The sequence below is a fragment of the Sceloporus occidentalis genome, unplaced genomic scaffold, assembly GCF_023333645.1.
Source record: "Sceloporus occidentalis isolate IW3139 unplaced genomic scaffold, rSceOcc1.0.p SCAF_4, whole genome shotgun sequence".
NCBI classification, from domain to species: domain Eukaryota; kingdom Metazoa; phylum Chordata; class Lepidosauria; order Squamata; family Phrynosomatidae; genus Sceloporus; species Sceloporus occidentalis.
The window spans coordinates 130,132,163-130,144,714 of NW_028316984.1; the positions used below are offsets into that span (position 1 = coordinate 130,132,163).

At 43.9% G+C, this 12,552-nt stretch overlaps 1 protein-coding gene across 2 annotated transcripts in view; it reads left to right on the plus strand.

The window, feature by feature from the left end:
• Window positions 1-4,150: 4,150 nt before the first annotated feature.
• The window catches only part of LOC149314608 (very-long-chain 3-oxoacyl-CoA reductase-like), a 65,745-nt gene continuing 57,343 nt past the window's right edge, over window positions 4,151-12,552 (plus strand). Inside the window, exon 1 of one of the 2 annotated variants that reach the window (XM_089521473.1) lies at window positions 4,151-4,338. In XM_089521473.1, coding sequence (XP_089377599.1) covers window positions 4,176-4,338 — 163 coding nt within the window. In that variant the 5' untranslated portion in view covers window positions 4,151-4,175. Of the gene's footprint in view, window positions 4,339-4,542; window positions 4,956-12,552 lie in introns of those variants that run through there. The other variant, XM_089521474.1, reaches the window with a different exon arrangement.

Below are 12,552 nucleotides of genomic sequence, written 5' to 3' on the forward strand. Positions count from 1 at the left end.
GCTGTGCACCTGGATGGCCACCTGTGAAGCAACACAAAGCTCTGTTGAAGCTGCGAGATTTGGAGAAATTAAACATAAGAGTGATACTCCAAATCTCAAAACTGTTAAATCCAAAGATAGACTTGAAAAATATAGAACTGAAGGTGCCTTTGTCTAAAATGCAGAGGCAGACTGTGACCTGACCTTTCCAAAAATCAAAGAACAATTATATTCTATGGTATACTCATTTCACTGTGCAGGCTGGAGAATTCCCTCTCTCCCATCAGACGCAGGCAAATGAGACAACAGGCAGATATCTCTCAAGGAGGCAGTTTACTTTCCCTTCCTCTGTATACGGGCTTGTCCTACACCATAACACCTACACTGTACATTGAGGATCCTTCCTTATATACATGTGCATCTCCCAGCCTCTTCCTGGCATGTACCTTCTATGCAGTCCCCCCATGCAGGGTGACTTTGCAGCTTTCTGCCTATGATGATGCCACCTCCTGTGATTCAGCACAGCCCAAATGCTGACTCATCATGGCAGCTTGGTGACTCCAGGTAACCTTGTCACCTTTCACCTACATCTCAGCATTTCCCCCAAGATCCATTGCTCTTGAATGGGAAAGTAAGACTTGCTAGCTTACAAAAGATCTGCTCTTGACAAAGATGAAAAGCAATAAACATAGGCTCTTCGCAGGCTATGTTTTTACACTCTCTTCAAGGCATTTTTGTTGTTAACTGCCCTCAAGTTGACCAATGCTGACTCTGTGGATGATACATCTCCAAGGTTCCCTGTCCTCCACTGCTCTGCTTAGTTCCTGCAAATCCATACCTGTGACCTCCTTAAGAGTCCATGGGTGATTTCCATACCTGTGGGGTGGCGCATCTGCACTGGGTTTTAGTTTGGATTTTAAAGGAGTTATCCAACGTGCCAAGCCCTGTTTCCGAAACAGTTCAGAATTATTTCAACTTTGGACTAAAACCCAAAATGGATTGACAGCCTCTCCTGACATGAGAAACCATCTGCTGTCACTATGCGTAGCCAAGATACTGATAATTGATGATGAGGACAGCATGGCTAAAGGGCAGATGTTGTTGCTGTTAACCACCCTTGAGTTGATTGCCACTCATGGCAAACCTATGGATGAGACATCTCCAAGACCCCTGTCCTCCACTGTTCTGCTTAGAATCATAGAATTGGAATAGACCGCAAGGGCCATCCAGTCCAACCCTCTGCCATGCAGGAACTCTCAATCAAAGCATCCCCGACAGATGGCCATCCAGCCTTTGCTTAAAGACCTCCAAGGAAGGAGACTCCACAGCCCTTACTGTCAGGAAATTCTTCCTAATGTTGAGGTGGAATCTCTTTTCCTGGAGCTTGCATCCATTGTTCTGGGTCCTAGTCTCTGGAGCAGTAGAGACCTTGATAGATTGGAAAGCTGGGCAAAGGCTAACAAAATGAATGTCAACACGGAGAAATGTAAGGTACTGCACTTAGGGCGGAAAAATGAAATGCACAGATATAGGATGGGGGACACCTGGCTGAATGAAACTATGTGTGAAAGGGATCTGGGAGTCCAAGTAGACCACAAGTTGAACATGAGTCAACAGTGCGATGTGGCATGTAACAAGGCCAATGCAATTTTAGGCTGCATCAATAGATGTATAGTGTCTAGATGAAGGGAAGTAATAGTGCCATTGTACTCTGCTCTGGTCAGGCCCCATCTGGAATATTGTGTCCTGTTCTGGGCACCACAATTCAAAAAGGACATTGAGAAACTGGAGCGTGTCCAAAGGAGGATGACCCAAATGGTGAAGGGTCTGGAAACCATGTCTTATGAGGAACGACTTAGGGAGCTGGGGATGTTTAGCCTGGAGAAGAGAAGGTGGTGATATGATAGCCCTGTTTAAATATTTGAAGGAATGTCATATTGATGAGGGAGCAAGCTTGTTTTCTGCTGCTCCAGAGAACAGGATCCAGAACAATGGATGCAAGCTCCAGGAAAAGAGATTCCACCTCATTAGGAAGAACTTCCTGACAGTAAGGGCTGTTTGACAGTGGAACACACTCCCTCGGAGTCTCCTTCCTTGGAGGTCTTTAAGCAGAGGCTGGATGGCCATCTGTCGGGGATGCTTTGACTGAGAGTTCCTGCATGGCAGAATGGGGTTGGACTGGATGGCCCTTGTGGTCTCTTCCAACTCTATGATTCTATGATTCTTAATAGAGTCCATCCATGTAACATGTGGCCTTCCTCACTTTCTGCTTCCCTCCACCTTTCCTAGCATCATTGTTTTTTCCCAATGAGTCCTTACTTCTCAGGATGTGTCCGAAGTACAGTGGTACCCCGGGATACGAATGCGCCGCCTTACGAAATTTCCGGGTTACGAAAAAAATCCATTGAAAAAAACATTTCCGGGTTACGAAGGTTATTTCGGGTTACGAAGAAAAATTTGGTGCTTTTCGGCGCGATTTCACACGGAATCGCGGCTTTCGCTATTAGCGCCTATGGGCTTTTCGGCTAGCGAAAGTTTCCGGGTTACGAAAGCGGCGGCGGAACGAATTAATTTCGTAACCCGGGGTACCACTGTACGACAGCCTCAGTTTTGTCATCTTGGCTTCCTGGGAGATTTCTGGCTTGATCTGCTCTAGGACCTGGGTATGGGGATTGTGTCATGATGTGCAACATAAAGGACCACTAAACCCTAACGTATTCACCTCAAAGGCTGGAATGAAGTCATTTCTGATTTATGGCGATTTGTTCAGTGATGTGTGCTGACATTGCCTTCTTCCAAGGCTGAGAGGGAGTGACTTTCCCACGGTCACTCATTGGGTTTCCATGGCTAAGGGTTCCAACTCTGGTCTCCCAGACTCTTAGTCCAACACTCAAACCACTATTGGTTCTCAATGAAAGGGTTACTCTCCTATGACACCAAGTGGGGAGCTTATGAGTACAACTAGGACAGTTAAGCACACAAATAGCTAAGCAGGGCTGCATCCGCACTGCAAAAATGATCCGGTTTGAGACCGCTTTGACTGCCACAGCTCAATGCTATGGAATTCTGGGAACTGCAGTTTGTGAGATATTTAGCCTTCTCTGTCAGTGAGCTCTGGGGCCCCAGGATCCCGAGCCATGGAAGTTAAAGTAGTGTCGAACTGCATTAATTCTGCAGTGGGGATGTTACGCGAAGCCTTAACGTGCACCGTCTGGCAGGTTTTATGTCTGTTCTATCTCGTTTGTAAAGCACTGTGTAAAATTTTTACAGCGCAATATAAATAATAACAATAACAGCCCAAGGCTCTTTGAAAACAAGCCACGCACAAACTGCGTCCGCACTTGTAGAAATATTCCAGTTTGGTACCACTTTCGACTGCTGTGGATGAATGCTATGGAATTATGGGAATTGTAGTTTGCCGTGGCACCAGAGCTGCCTGAGAGAGACCGGCTGTGTGTCTCACAGAACTATACGCCCTAGAATTCCATAGCATTGGGTCATGGCAGTTAAAGCAGTGTCAAAATGCATTAATTCTTCAGTGCAGATACAGCCATAAAGGCTTCCAACTCCTCCAATTGCTCGAAGTAAAAGTAAGTTGTTGCCTATCTCTCTCTCTTTCTCTATTTATCTATCTATCTATCCAACCTCTCTCTCTCGCAGTGGTCCCCAATCTCTGCCCTTTATGAGATTTTGGACTTCAGCTCCCAGAAGCCTCAGCCATGTTGGCCAAGAGTCTGGGATTCTGGGAGCTGAAGTTTGGGGACCATTGATCTAAAGGGCCTCTTCTCAGCCGGAGCCCATCCCCCTCTTCCCCAACACTTCCGGGACCTTCGCCTCTCGCCTGATTCTTCAATCCACCCGCTCAAAATGGCGCCACCCAACCAGAACGCGCCCTCCTGGTGACTGACGCCCCTCTCAGCCAATAGGAGCTCCAGGGACTGGGGCGTTGGCAGACATGTGCGCCGGGGCCGGCATTGGGAGCGGAGGGCGGGGCCAACGTCAGATTCCCCCCTCCTCCCCTTTCCCCGCCTCCTCCTCCTCCTCCTCCTCCTCGCGGCGTCCAATGGCGACCCAGCGTGGGTTGGAGCCAGCCAATGGCCGCGCGGCGGGGGCGGGGCCTGCGCGTGGGAAGGGGTCCGAAGTCTGCCCCGGGGGCTCAGTGTGGCCTGGGCAGTCGGCGACGTCGGTTGTGCGCCATGGAGGCCTCCGGGTCGCTGCTAGGCCTCGCCTTGTACTGGGTCGGGGCGGGCTGCGTGGCCTACTTCGCCTACGTCCAGCTCTGCTACGCGGTCTACGCCCTCCGCATGTGGGTGCTGGGGAACCCGGGGGCGGTGGGGCCTCACTTGGGCGCCTGGGCAGGTAAGAGAGCTCCTTTTAGGCCCGGAGCCAGCGGGGCAGTTCCAAGAGAGCAGCTGACAGAATGGTCACTCTGACAGCTCCTTGGCTCCAGGGTTACAGCCTAAGAAAAGACACAAAGGAGAAGGGGATCATGGCAGCGGGGAAGGGGCTCAAGTCCAGCAGAGACTGCCGGTTCTGCTCTCCCTCGGAGGACAGGAGGGCAGCGGTGAATGAATGAATGAATGAATTCTGGGCCTGGGCCCCATCCCCAGCCACACCGCCATTGCATGCAGATACTCCAGCCATGCTCCCCTTCAACCCAGCCTTTCCGACTCCTCTTGGCTTTGAAGGGAATCCTTGCCCTCCTCGTTATGTGTATTGGGGAGGAGTCAGCCCAGGCATTACCACGGATTAGTGACTGCTCCACATGTGCCCCTCTGGAGGCTGGATCCTGGTTTAAAGGGAAGAGATGTCGGTCTGTCTGCATGTTTAAATGTGCAAAAGCCTTAGTGACGCTGTCTGGGATTCAGTCTCTCTTCAGCACAGTTTTTATACTCGAGATCAAGATCTTAAAAGGAAACCCTGGCCGGTTTTCTGGTGTATCCTTCTTGGCACACTGTCCTAAGTCATGGTTCTTGGTAAGCTGTAAGTGTTTGCTCTCACTAGTTTTGCCTGAGTGATATTCAGCATATGTACATTGAAAAGCCATAGTCTTGCATAGTGTCCATGCTAGATTTGACTGTCAGAAGGGGAAAGAGTCCCTCTCAGCCACGGAGACCCTCTGGGTGATCTTGGGAAAGCTGCGCAGCCTCAGAGGAAGGGAAAGGCAAACACCTCTGAGCAAACCTTGCCAGTGAAACTTTAGGATTGCCATAGGTTCAAAATGACTTCAAGGCACAGAGCAGCAGAAACATTTGTATTCTACCTCTTCCGAATTAGATTTGCTGGTTATATTTCTGAACAGAGGGATTTAAAACAGAGGTCCAAAAGTCCAAAATTAGGACGAATGTTGAAGCCATGAGGCCTGCAGTTATTTAGTGGCCAAATGGGAATTGCTAGGCTTTCAGGTGTCAGATTCTGCCCAATTATGTGTAATGGGATGTAGAGATGAATTTGTGTGGAGTTGTAGGGGGTTGTGTACATAATTTTTGAAACAATAAGGCTCAACAACAAAGGATCAGATGGAGCCAGCCGGTTAAGTTACCTTGGCAAGCAAAAGAAAAGATTTTAAAACAAAAGGGCAAAACACTTGCCATGCTGGTATCCGTCCAGAAGGCATTCCTGAATGTGATGCTGCTGCAACCAAGACAGCTCTGTTTTTGCTACGCAATTGTTTCTTAGTTATTTGAGAGACAGCCTCCCCTGATTTTGATTGCAAGCGATTTGTGGAGGCTTTTGAAACTTGAACAGTGTTATTATGTTAATCTAAACAATGGACTTCAGTATTGCTGGTCCACTGTGGTATTTTCTTTTCTTCAAGAGATGACAGAGTAAGTGGCTTTTATTGAACCGGCTTGTGTTGAGGCAAGGGCATACTAGTGTGTAGATTCTGATTTACTCTGGATACCAGATAGAACTGGTAAATCTCCCTGTTTCAACATATTTCATTATTTGGCGCCAAACGGTTTAGCTTTATTATCTGAGTTTTAGTTTGACTTTTGGCAGAAGGAAAGAGATGCTTTTGCTTTGGCAGTTGTAATACCACCTTCTAAGATAATAAGGCCTGGTTTGTTTACTGCCCACATTTGTCTCTTATGGCTTTATCTGTGTGTCTTTGGTTATATTTTGCTCTTGCTTTGTCTTTTCTCATAGCTTTCTAATATGCTGAGACCCTTCTGCATTGTGGAGTTGGTTTTCCATAGTGCTGGCAAAGCAGTTCTAATAGCAACAACTGCTGTGGTGCGGAGTACAGCAACTTCTGTTGCTGGATTAAAGACCTGAAGTTTCCCTAGTGCTGGAAGTTTCACTATCCAAATCTGTGTTCAGAAAGACAGGAGACAGTAATAGTACTTTGTACCAAGCAAACTTGTTTATCCTGTTTTGGAAAATACAGTTTTGCTGAATGTCACAATATTATTCAGCCAACCTATAGAGTGCTACATTCTCCTTGGCATGGGAATTTCTTGGCATGAGAAATACAAATTGATCTGTATCTCTAGTATGCTTGCCATGACAAGTATAGCTTGATTCATATCTCCAGTATTGCTAAATAGTGTGAATTGAACCTGATAATAGGAAGACAAGAAATATAGTTGAAAGGTCAGGATTATATGTGAGTCCCAACAAATCTCAAATTGAAATGAATGGGACTTTTTATTCACTCCTAGTATGCATATCATGGATTTCATTTGTGCAGTTCTAATGGGAACTGTCAGTTAAGAGCAGATGAGAAACAAAATAAAAGGTGACAGATTTAGGATCAGAATCCTCAATGCAACTGTTCAGCAACTTGTGCATAGGGACAAACAGAACTTTTATAATAGTCAGTGCAAAGAGTTAGAAGAAAACAAAAACAGGTGCACTCTCTCACTAGTCCCAAGGAATTAAAGGGAAATTTAAACCAAGAGTAGGGATACTACGTGACCAGCAGGTGATTATGCTTTGATCAAGACAAAAATGAAAACTATGAAGGAAGAATAATACTGAAGAACTATGTAAAAGACTTGAAATGATGATAGATTACTTCAGGGAAGAACCTTTTGACAGCAAACCCACAATTTTGGGAAGTGAAGTAGAAATTGCTCTTAACGTAATTGGGAGAAATAGATCACCAGGAACAAGTGGCATACCAATAGTGCTATTTCAGTATGCAGAGGCAGAAGCCACTGAAATTTCTTGGAACCAGTGAAAGAGGTCACAAATATGGAAAAGAAAAGAATGGCCCACTCAATATATATTTCAGTCCCCAAGTAACACCAGAGATTATACTAGCCATTGGATCATTGCTTTAGTCTCCCATGCAAGGGAAGTAAAGGTAAAGATTTTACCACAAACACTTTGTCTTATATGGAGTGAGAAATGACAGGTGTCGAAATTGAATTCAGAAAAGGCAGAGACATGAAGGGTGGATCACAGCATTTGATTATCCTGATGCATAACATATACTGTACTCAGAACCAGAGTTGCCGAGACAGAATAAAGAGAAACAAAATGTTTTCCAGTTGCAAAGGAGTTGAGTTGGATAAGTCTCAATTTATCACACGATAGGTTTAATTTTGTTGTTGTGTGCCTTCAAGTCATTTCCAACTTATGGAGAACCTATCATAAGGTTTTCTTGGCAAGATTTGTTCAGAGGAATTTTGCCATTGCCTACTCCAGAGACTGAGAGCTTGTGATGTGCCCAAAGTCACACAGTGGGTTTCAAGGCTGAGCTGGGAATCGAATCCTGGTATCTAGAGTTGTTGTCTAACATCCAAACCACTATGTCATGCTGGCTATGCAGAGCATATAATAAGGCAAGACTAGATTCAGAGGAATTAGGTGTGAACAAGTGAAGATGGGCAAATGACATAGATACTGGCAGAAAATAGAAAAGACTTGGAACAACTACTGAGGAAAGCCAAGAAAGCAAAAATAATGACGACAGATGTACATAACGTTAGAGGGATGATGGAGACATTGAACTACAGATGCCTTGGAGAGCTCTCATTCATAAGGTCACCATAAATTGAAACTGATTTAAGAGCAATTAACAACAGTAATAGTGGGGATTAGCATTAAATGTAGCCTTCAGAAAAAGACATGGTTCTGAGACTCCATAGATCTTTTTTGTACATTATAAAAGCATCATAGAGTCACAGAGCTAGAAGTCTAGCATAGACTAGTATACACAATCAAAGCATTTCCAAGCAATGACCATCCATCCTATGTTTAAAGGCTTCCAATGAGGGCAAGTCCCCCACCCTCAGAGGCATTCTGTTCCATTGTTGCTCTTTGAAAATTGCACTAGTTCAGCTTTTGCAATGGCACTCCCACACTTATCTGTGCTCAAGAAAGGAGGAGTGCTCTTTATTGTGAAACATTTGCAAAGTTTGAGCTTTACTGTGATAATTCATCCTTGCACAATTGTGGTACAAGTGTATAGAGCTTGCAGGTTTATATTAATGAAATCCTTTTTTTTAATTTGTATAGTTAAGGATCTAAGTAAGAATACAGTGCCCCTGCGCCATGTATGGACACATTTTACGCAGCTTCCAGCTTATGCAGAAGCTGCTTAGGGAGAAAAACAATGGTATTCGCGACATGCATGCGCCCCATTATTTCCTATGAGGCTCGAGCATAGGCAGATTTTCCCTTACGGGGGGGGATCCAAAATGGATCCCCCGCATAACGAGAGGGCCCACTGTATATTGTTATCAAAATTTTCATGATTACATATTGGGGTGAGAGGACACCGTATGTATTAAAATACAAAGATGCTTTTACAGAAGACCTAGAAAACTGCAAAGGTTAACAAACCCATAGCATAGCTCAAGGTAAAAGTTTTCCCTTGACAAGATTCAGCTCCGTTACTAAGCTGAAGAGCCAGTGTTGTAAAGACAACTGTGGTCATGTGACGACTCAAAACACTGCTATCTTCCCACCGAAGCGGTACCTATTTATCTTCTTGCACTTTTTACATGCTTTCAAACTGCTAGTTTGGCAGAAGCTGGGATCAGTGATGGGAGCTTGCCCCATCGTTCAACGCTTGGGTCTTGAGCTGCCGACCTTGCAGTCGTCAGTCAGCATCTTAACCTGTGAGCCACCGCTCTAATAAACTCTAGAGACTAGTTGTATCACTTCTGGCTCAACCCTCACATCTTCTAAGTCTCGTAATTCCTCTTTAATTTTTAGAAACATTACTGGGAACAGTAGTGTATATTGCCAGTTGTGTTGAGCAATAAAATAAATAAACTTTAAAAGCTGTAAAGCTTTTGCAATGTATTAATTTCACATTTGTCTAAGCATTATTTTTCATCACACTGCTAAAACCACCCTTTACCTTTTCATGATTCATCTACTCTTTCCACCACATTCAAATTATGTGGGGATTTGCAAGAGTAGGAACGCACATTTATTGATCTTCTTGCCTAATCTGTGTGGGATATGCCCTTTGAAAAATAGTGCATAATAAAACGGAAAAAATCTCTGAGAACTGAAACATAGATATAGAAGTTGAAAACAATATAGAGCAATGGGTTTCACCCTTTGGTCTTCCAAATGATTTGGACTTCATCTCCCAGAATCCCATGCTTTGCTTTGGCTTCTTTGAGTCCAAACCATCTGGAGATCCAAGGGAAGAACTACTGCGGTAGAACAAAACTGAATACACTTTCTCTAAGAAATGTAACTCTTCCCATATATTGGCAATTGTATTCTAAAAGTCCAGTCAATACTTGCTGAATGGCTTGAAGGAAATTTGTAGTATGGAAATTTTGATTCTTTACATCCGTGTTTTGAGCTTACAGTATACAGAAGGTGTAAGTTAAAATCCTTTTCTTCTCACAGCATCTTATCCTCGAACGAGCTAGATAGTTAGCAGTCTCCTGGAGCAAAGTTCACTTTGTTTTTGTTTAAGCATAGTTTTGTTTTACAACCACTAAATGAAAGTAAACATTAATTTTTTTTAAAAAAATTAAATCAGATTTCAAAATTTTCTTAAATAGTTTTTAAAAGGGTGTAAGTCAAAGATACCATCATGAATACTGATTATACAACTTCTTCTATTTTTTTATTATTTGACTATTTAAATTAATCCTACATAAAGCACCCTGCTTGTTGCTATATACTGTATATACTCATGTTATAAGTCTAAAAATTTAGGTCAAAAAATAGACCCCAGAAACTTGAGTTGACTTATCCATGGGTCAAAGAAAGTATTATATCTTAACTCTTATTTAAAGGAAGGAACCATCCCCTGGTGAAAGGCAAGAGTATAATCTGTCCTGGAAGAACTAATCCTCATTACTCTTTCATCCATCCAGCCTTAAGAGTGAGCACAAATAGGTATGGCTACTGGAATTTTATATGTTCTTTGACATTATTTTCCTTTGCTTCATCATTTAGATCCTTTGTTGCGTGCCCCTAAGTTTTACTCTTGACTTATCCACGGGTCATATCAAAATCCATAATTTTGACCCCAAAAGTTGCCCTCAATTTATAAATGAGGTCAATTTATAGTCTAGTATATACAGTAAGTAATTTAAAATAAAATAACTTAGGCTAAAATCTTTTTAGGCCTTCATGCTAGCATAATTTAGGATTACTCTAAAATAGCTACTTTCCCCACTGTTGATTAACGAGGTACTTCCCTTACACGGCAGTTTTGTCAGGCTCTGCAAACAGCTACTTGGAAGAACTAGTGTGTCGCTCTGGCCTTTGTCTGGCTGTATGCATGTTCCATGCGAGTTTGCTTTCACTGTCACCTGAGTGGCTGTCTTTTCCTTCCTGGACATCTGCAGAAGCATACTAGTGGAACTGTACACTCCATCAGCTTCTTACTAAATTTCCGCACCATTTCTGGGTCCTTCCCCCCCCCCCCCCCACCGCAAGTCTTTCATTTTGCAGAAAAGTGAACAGTATTATTTGCTGGTCATTAAAAACTGTTTCTTAGACAAGCTGTTGTGAGTTAATTTTCCTAACTCAGGTTTAAAAAAAAAATACAGTTGAATTCATCCACGAGCAGAGCTATATTATGGCATATTCTATTACGGAAGGCTGGAGAGCGGCAACTAATGTCTTTATGGTCTCTTGCACTGTTAAGAAATAGGCTCTAGAAATTTGGGTAGCCTTCCAGAAAAATGTGGAAAGTATGCTTGATTGCTAAAAGAGCAGTTGGCAAAACTATCCCTCCTTTTTGTTTGCAGGAGTTTCTGTTATATCACACCTGCTTCTGTAAATGGGTGGAGCCCTGCCATTCACAAAAGAGCTCCTTTCATTCATAAGAGAGATGCCCCATGGGGCCTGAGTATTAGAAGAATAATTGTACTAGTAAAATACCTACAAGCAGTATGCCAAAGATGGCATTGCGTTAATTGTTACCTCGAAATATTCTTGGTCTGCAGCTCCTGTCAACTGCAGCAACCATAACCAGTGGTAAAGGACTTTTGGAGCTGGAGTCCAACAGCATCTGAAGTTGCTGCCACTAAGGGAAAGAGCTTCAAATGGCTAAATAACAGTAAGAGCTGTTAACTGTCATCTAAGCAGTAGTGTTTCATTTCCCTGTCCTTCTTGATAAGTAGAAGCAGTAGAAATCAGTTCTTGTGTTCTTGGGAGAGATAGAGTCTACATCTTTTTTGAAGGCTAAATGCAACGTTAGTCCTTGCTGCTGTTGCTGATTGCCATTAGGTTAGCTTCAACTTATGGTGACCCTGTGGGATCAATAGCACAGTCTTTGCTATTTTTATCTGCACCATAGTTATCAAACTGTGTGTTTGAGTTCAGGGTCCAATTGGACTTAGTAGTTGTACAAGCAGGTGAAGACTGAAGGGCCTGAAGCAGATGGGCCAAATAAAATGCGCTCTGAGTGCTTTGGGGCCGTGATGTTCAAATGGCACACATCCCCAAAGTGGCTGAAAGCTGCTCTGGGACCGGCTAACATGGCCCGAAGCCAGCCTGAAAAGAAGCAGCAAAAAGCAGCCCCTGCTGGTGGCCTGTTTGGGACAGCAGCAGCGGCCAGCTTTGGGATCCTGGCATCCAATCGCGGCAGTCTTGGAGCAATGGCGGCCAGAGCGGCCATTTGGCCCATCTGCGTCATTCCTATGAGATTCTACTGTTTGTTCTGGATCAAGTGGAATGTCCCGGGGAACCCTTCTAGCCATCTTTCTCCTATTCTTAATTTGTACAGTGCTCCTGCACCATACACAAGTGCACTATAAGCAGCTTCCAGCATACGTGGAAACCATGCAACAATTAAAGAAATGGTGTGTGTGCCCATGGCGCGTGCGCTGCCCTGAACTGCAAGCATGTTCCTCATTGTTTGCAGTGGGGCACGAGCATGCACAGATTTCCCCTTACACGGGGTGATCTGGAACGGATCCCCTGTGTAAGGGAAGGGCCTGATGTATCACAAGCAACAAATGCAAACTTATAGTAAGAGGTTACAATTTGCTCCTCTTGAACATCTCATGGTAAAAAAAGTTAGGGCTTCTTGTTTTATTTAAGAATGGCTAAATGCCACTAAACTATTGTGAATTGGGGGATTGGACCTGTACTAGTTCTGGCTTGTTCTACCACAATGCTAAGATTTGGGCATTT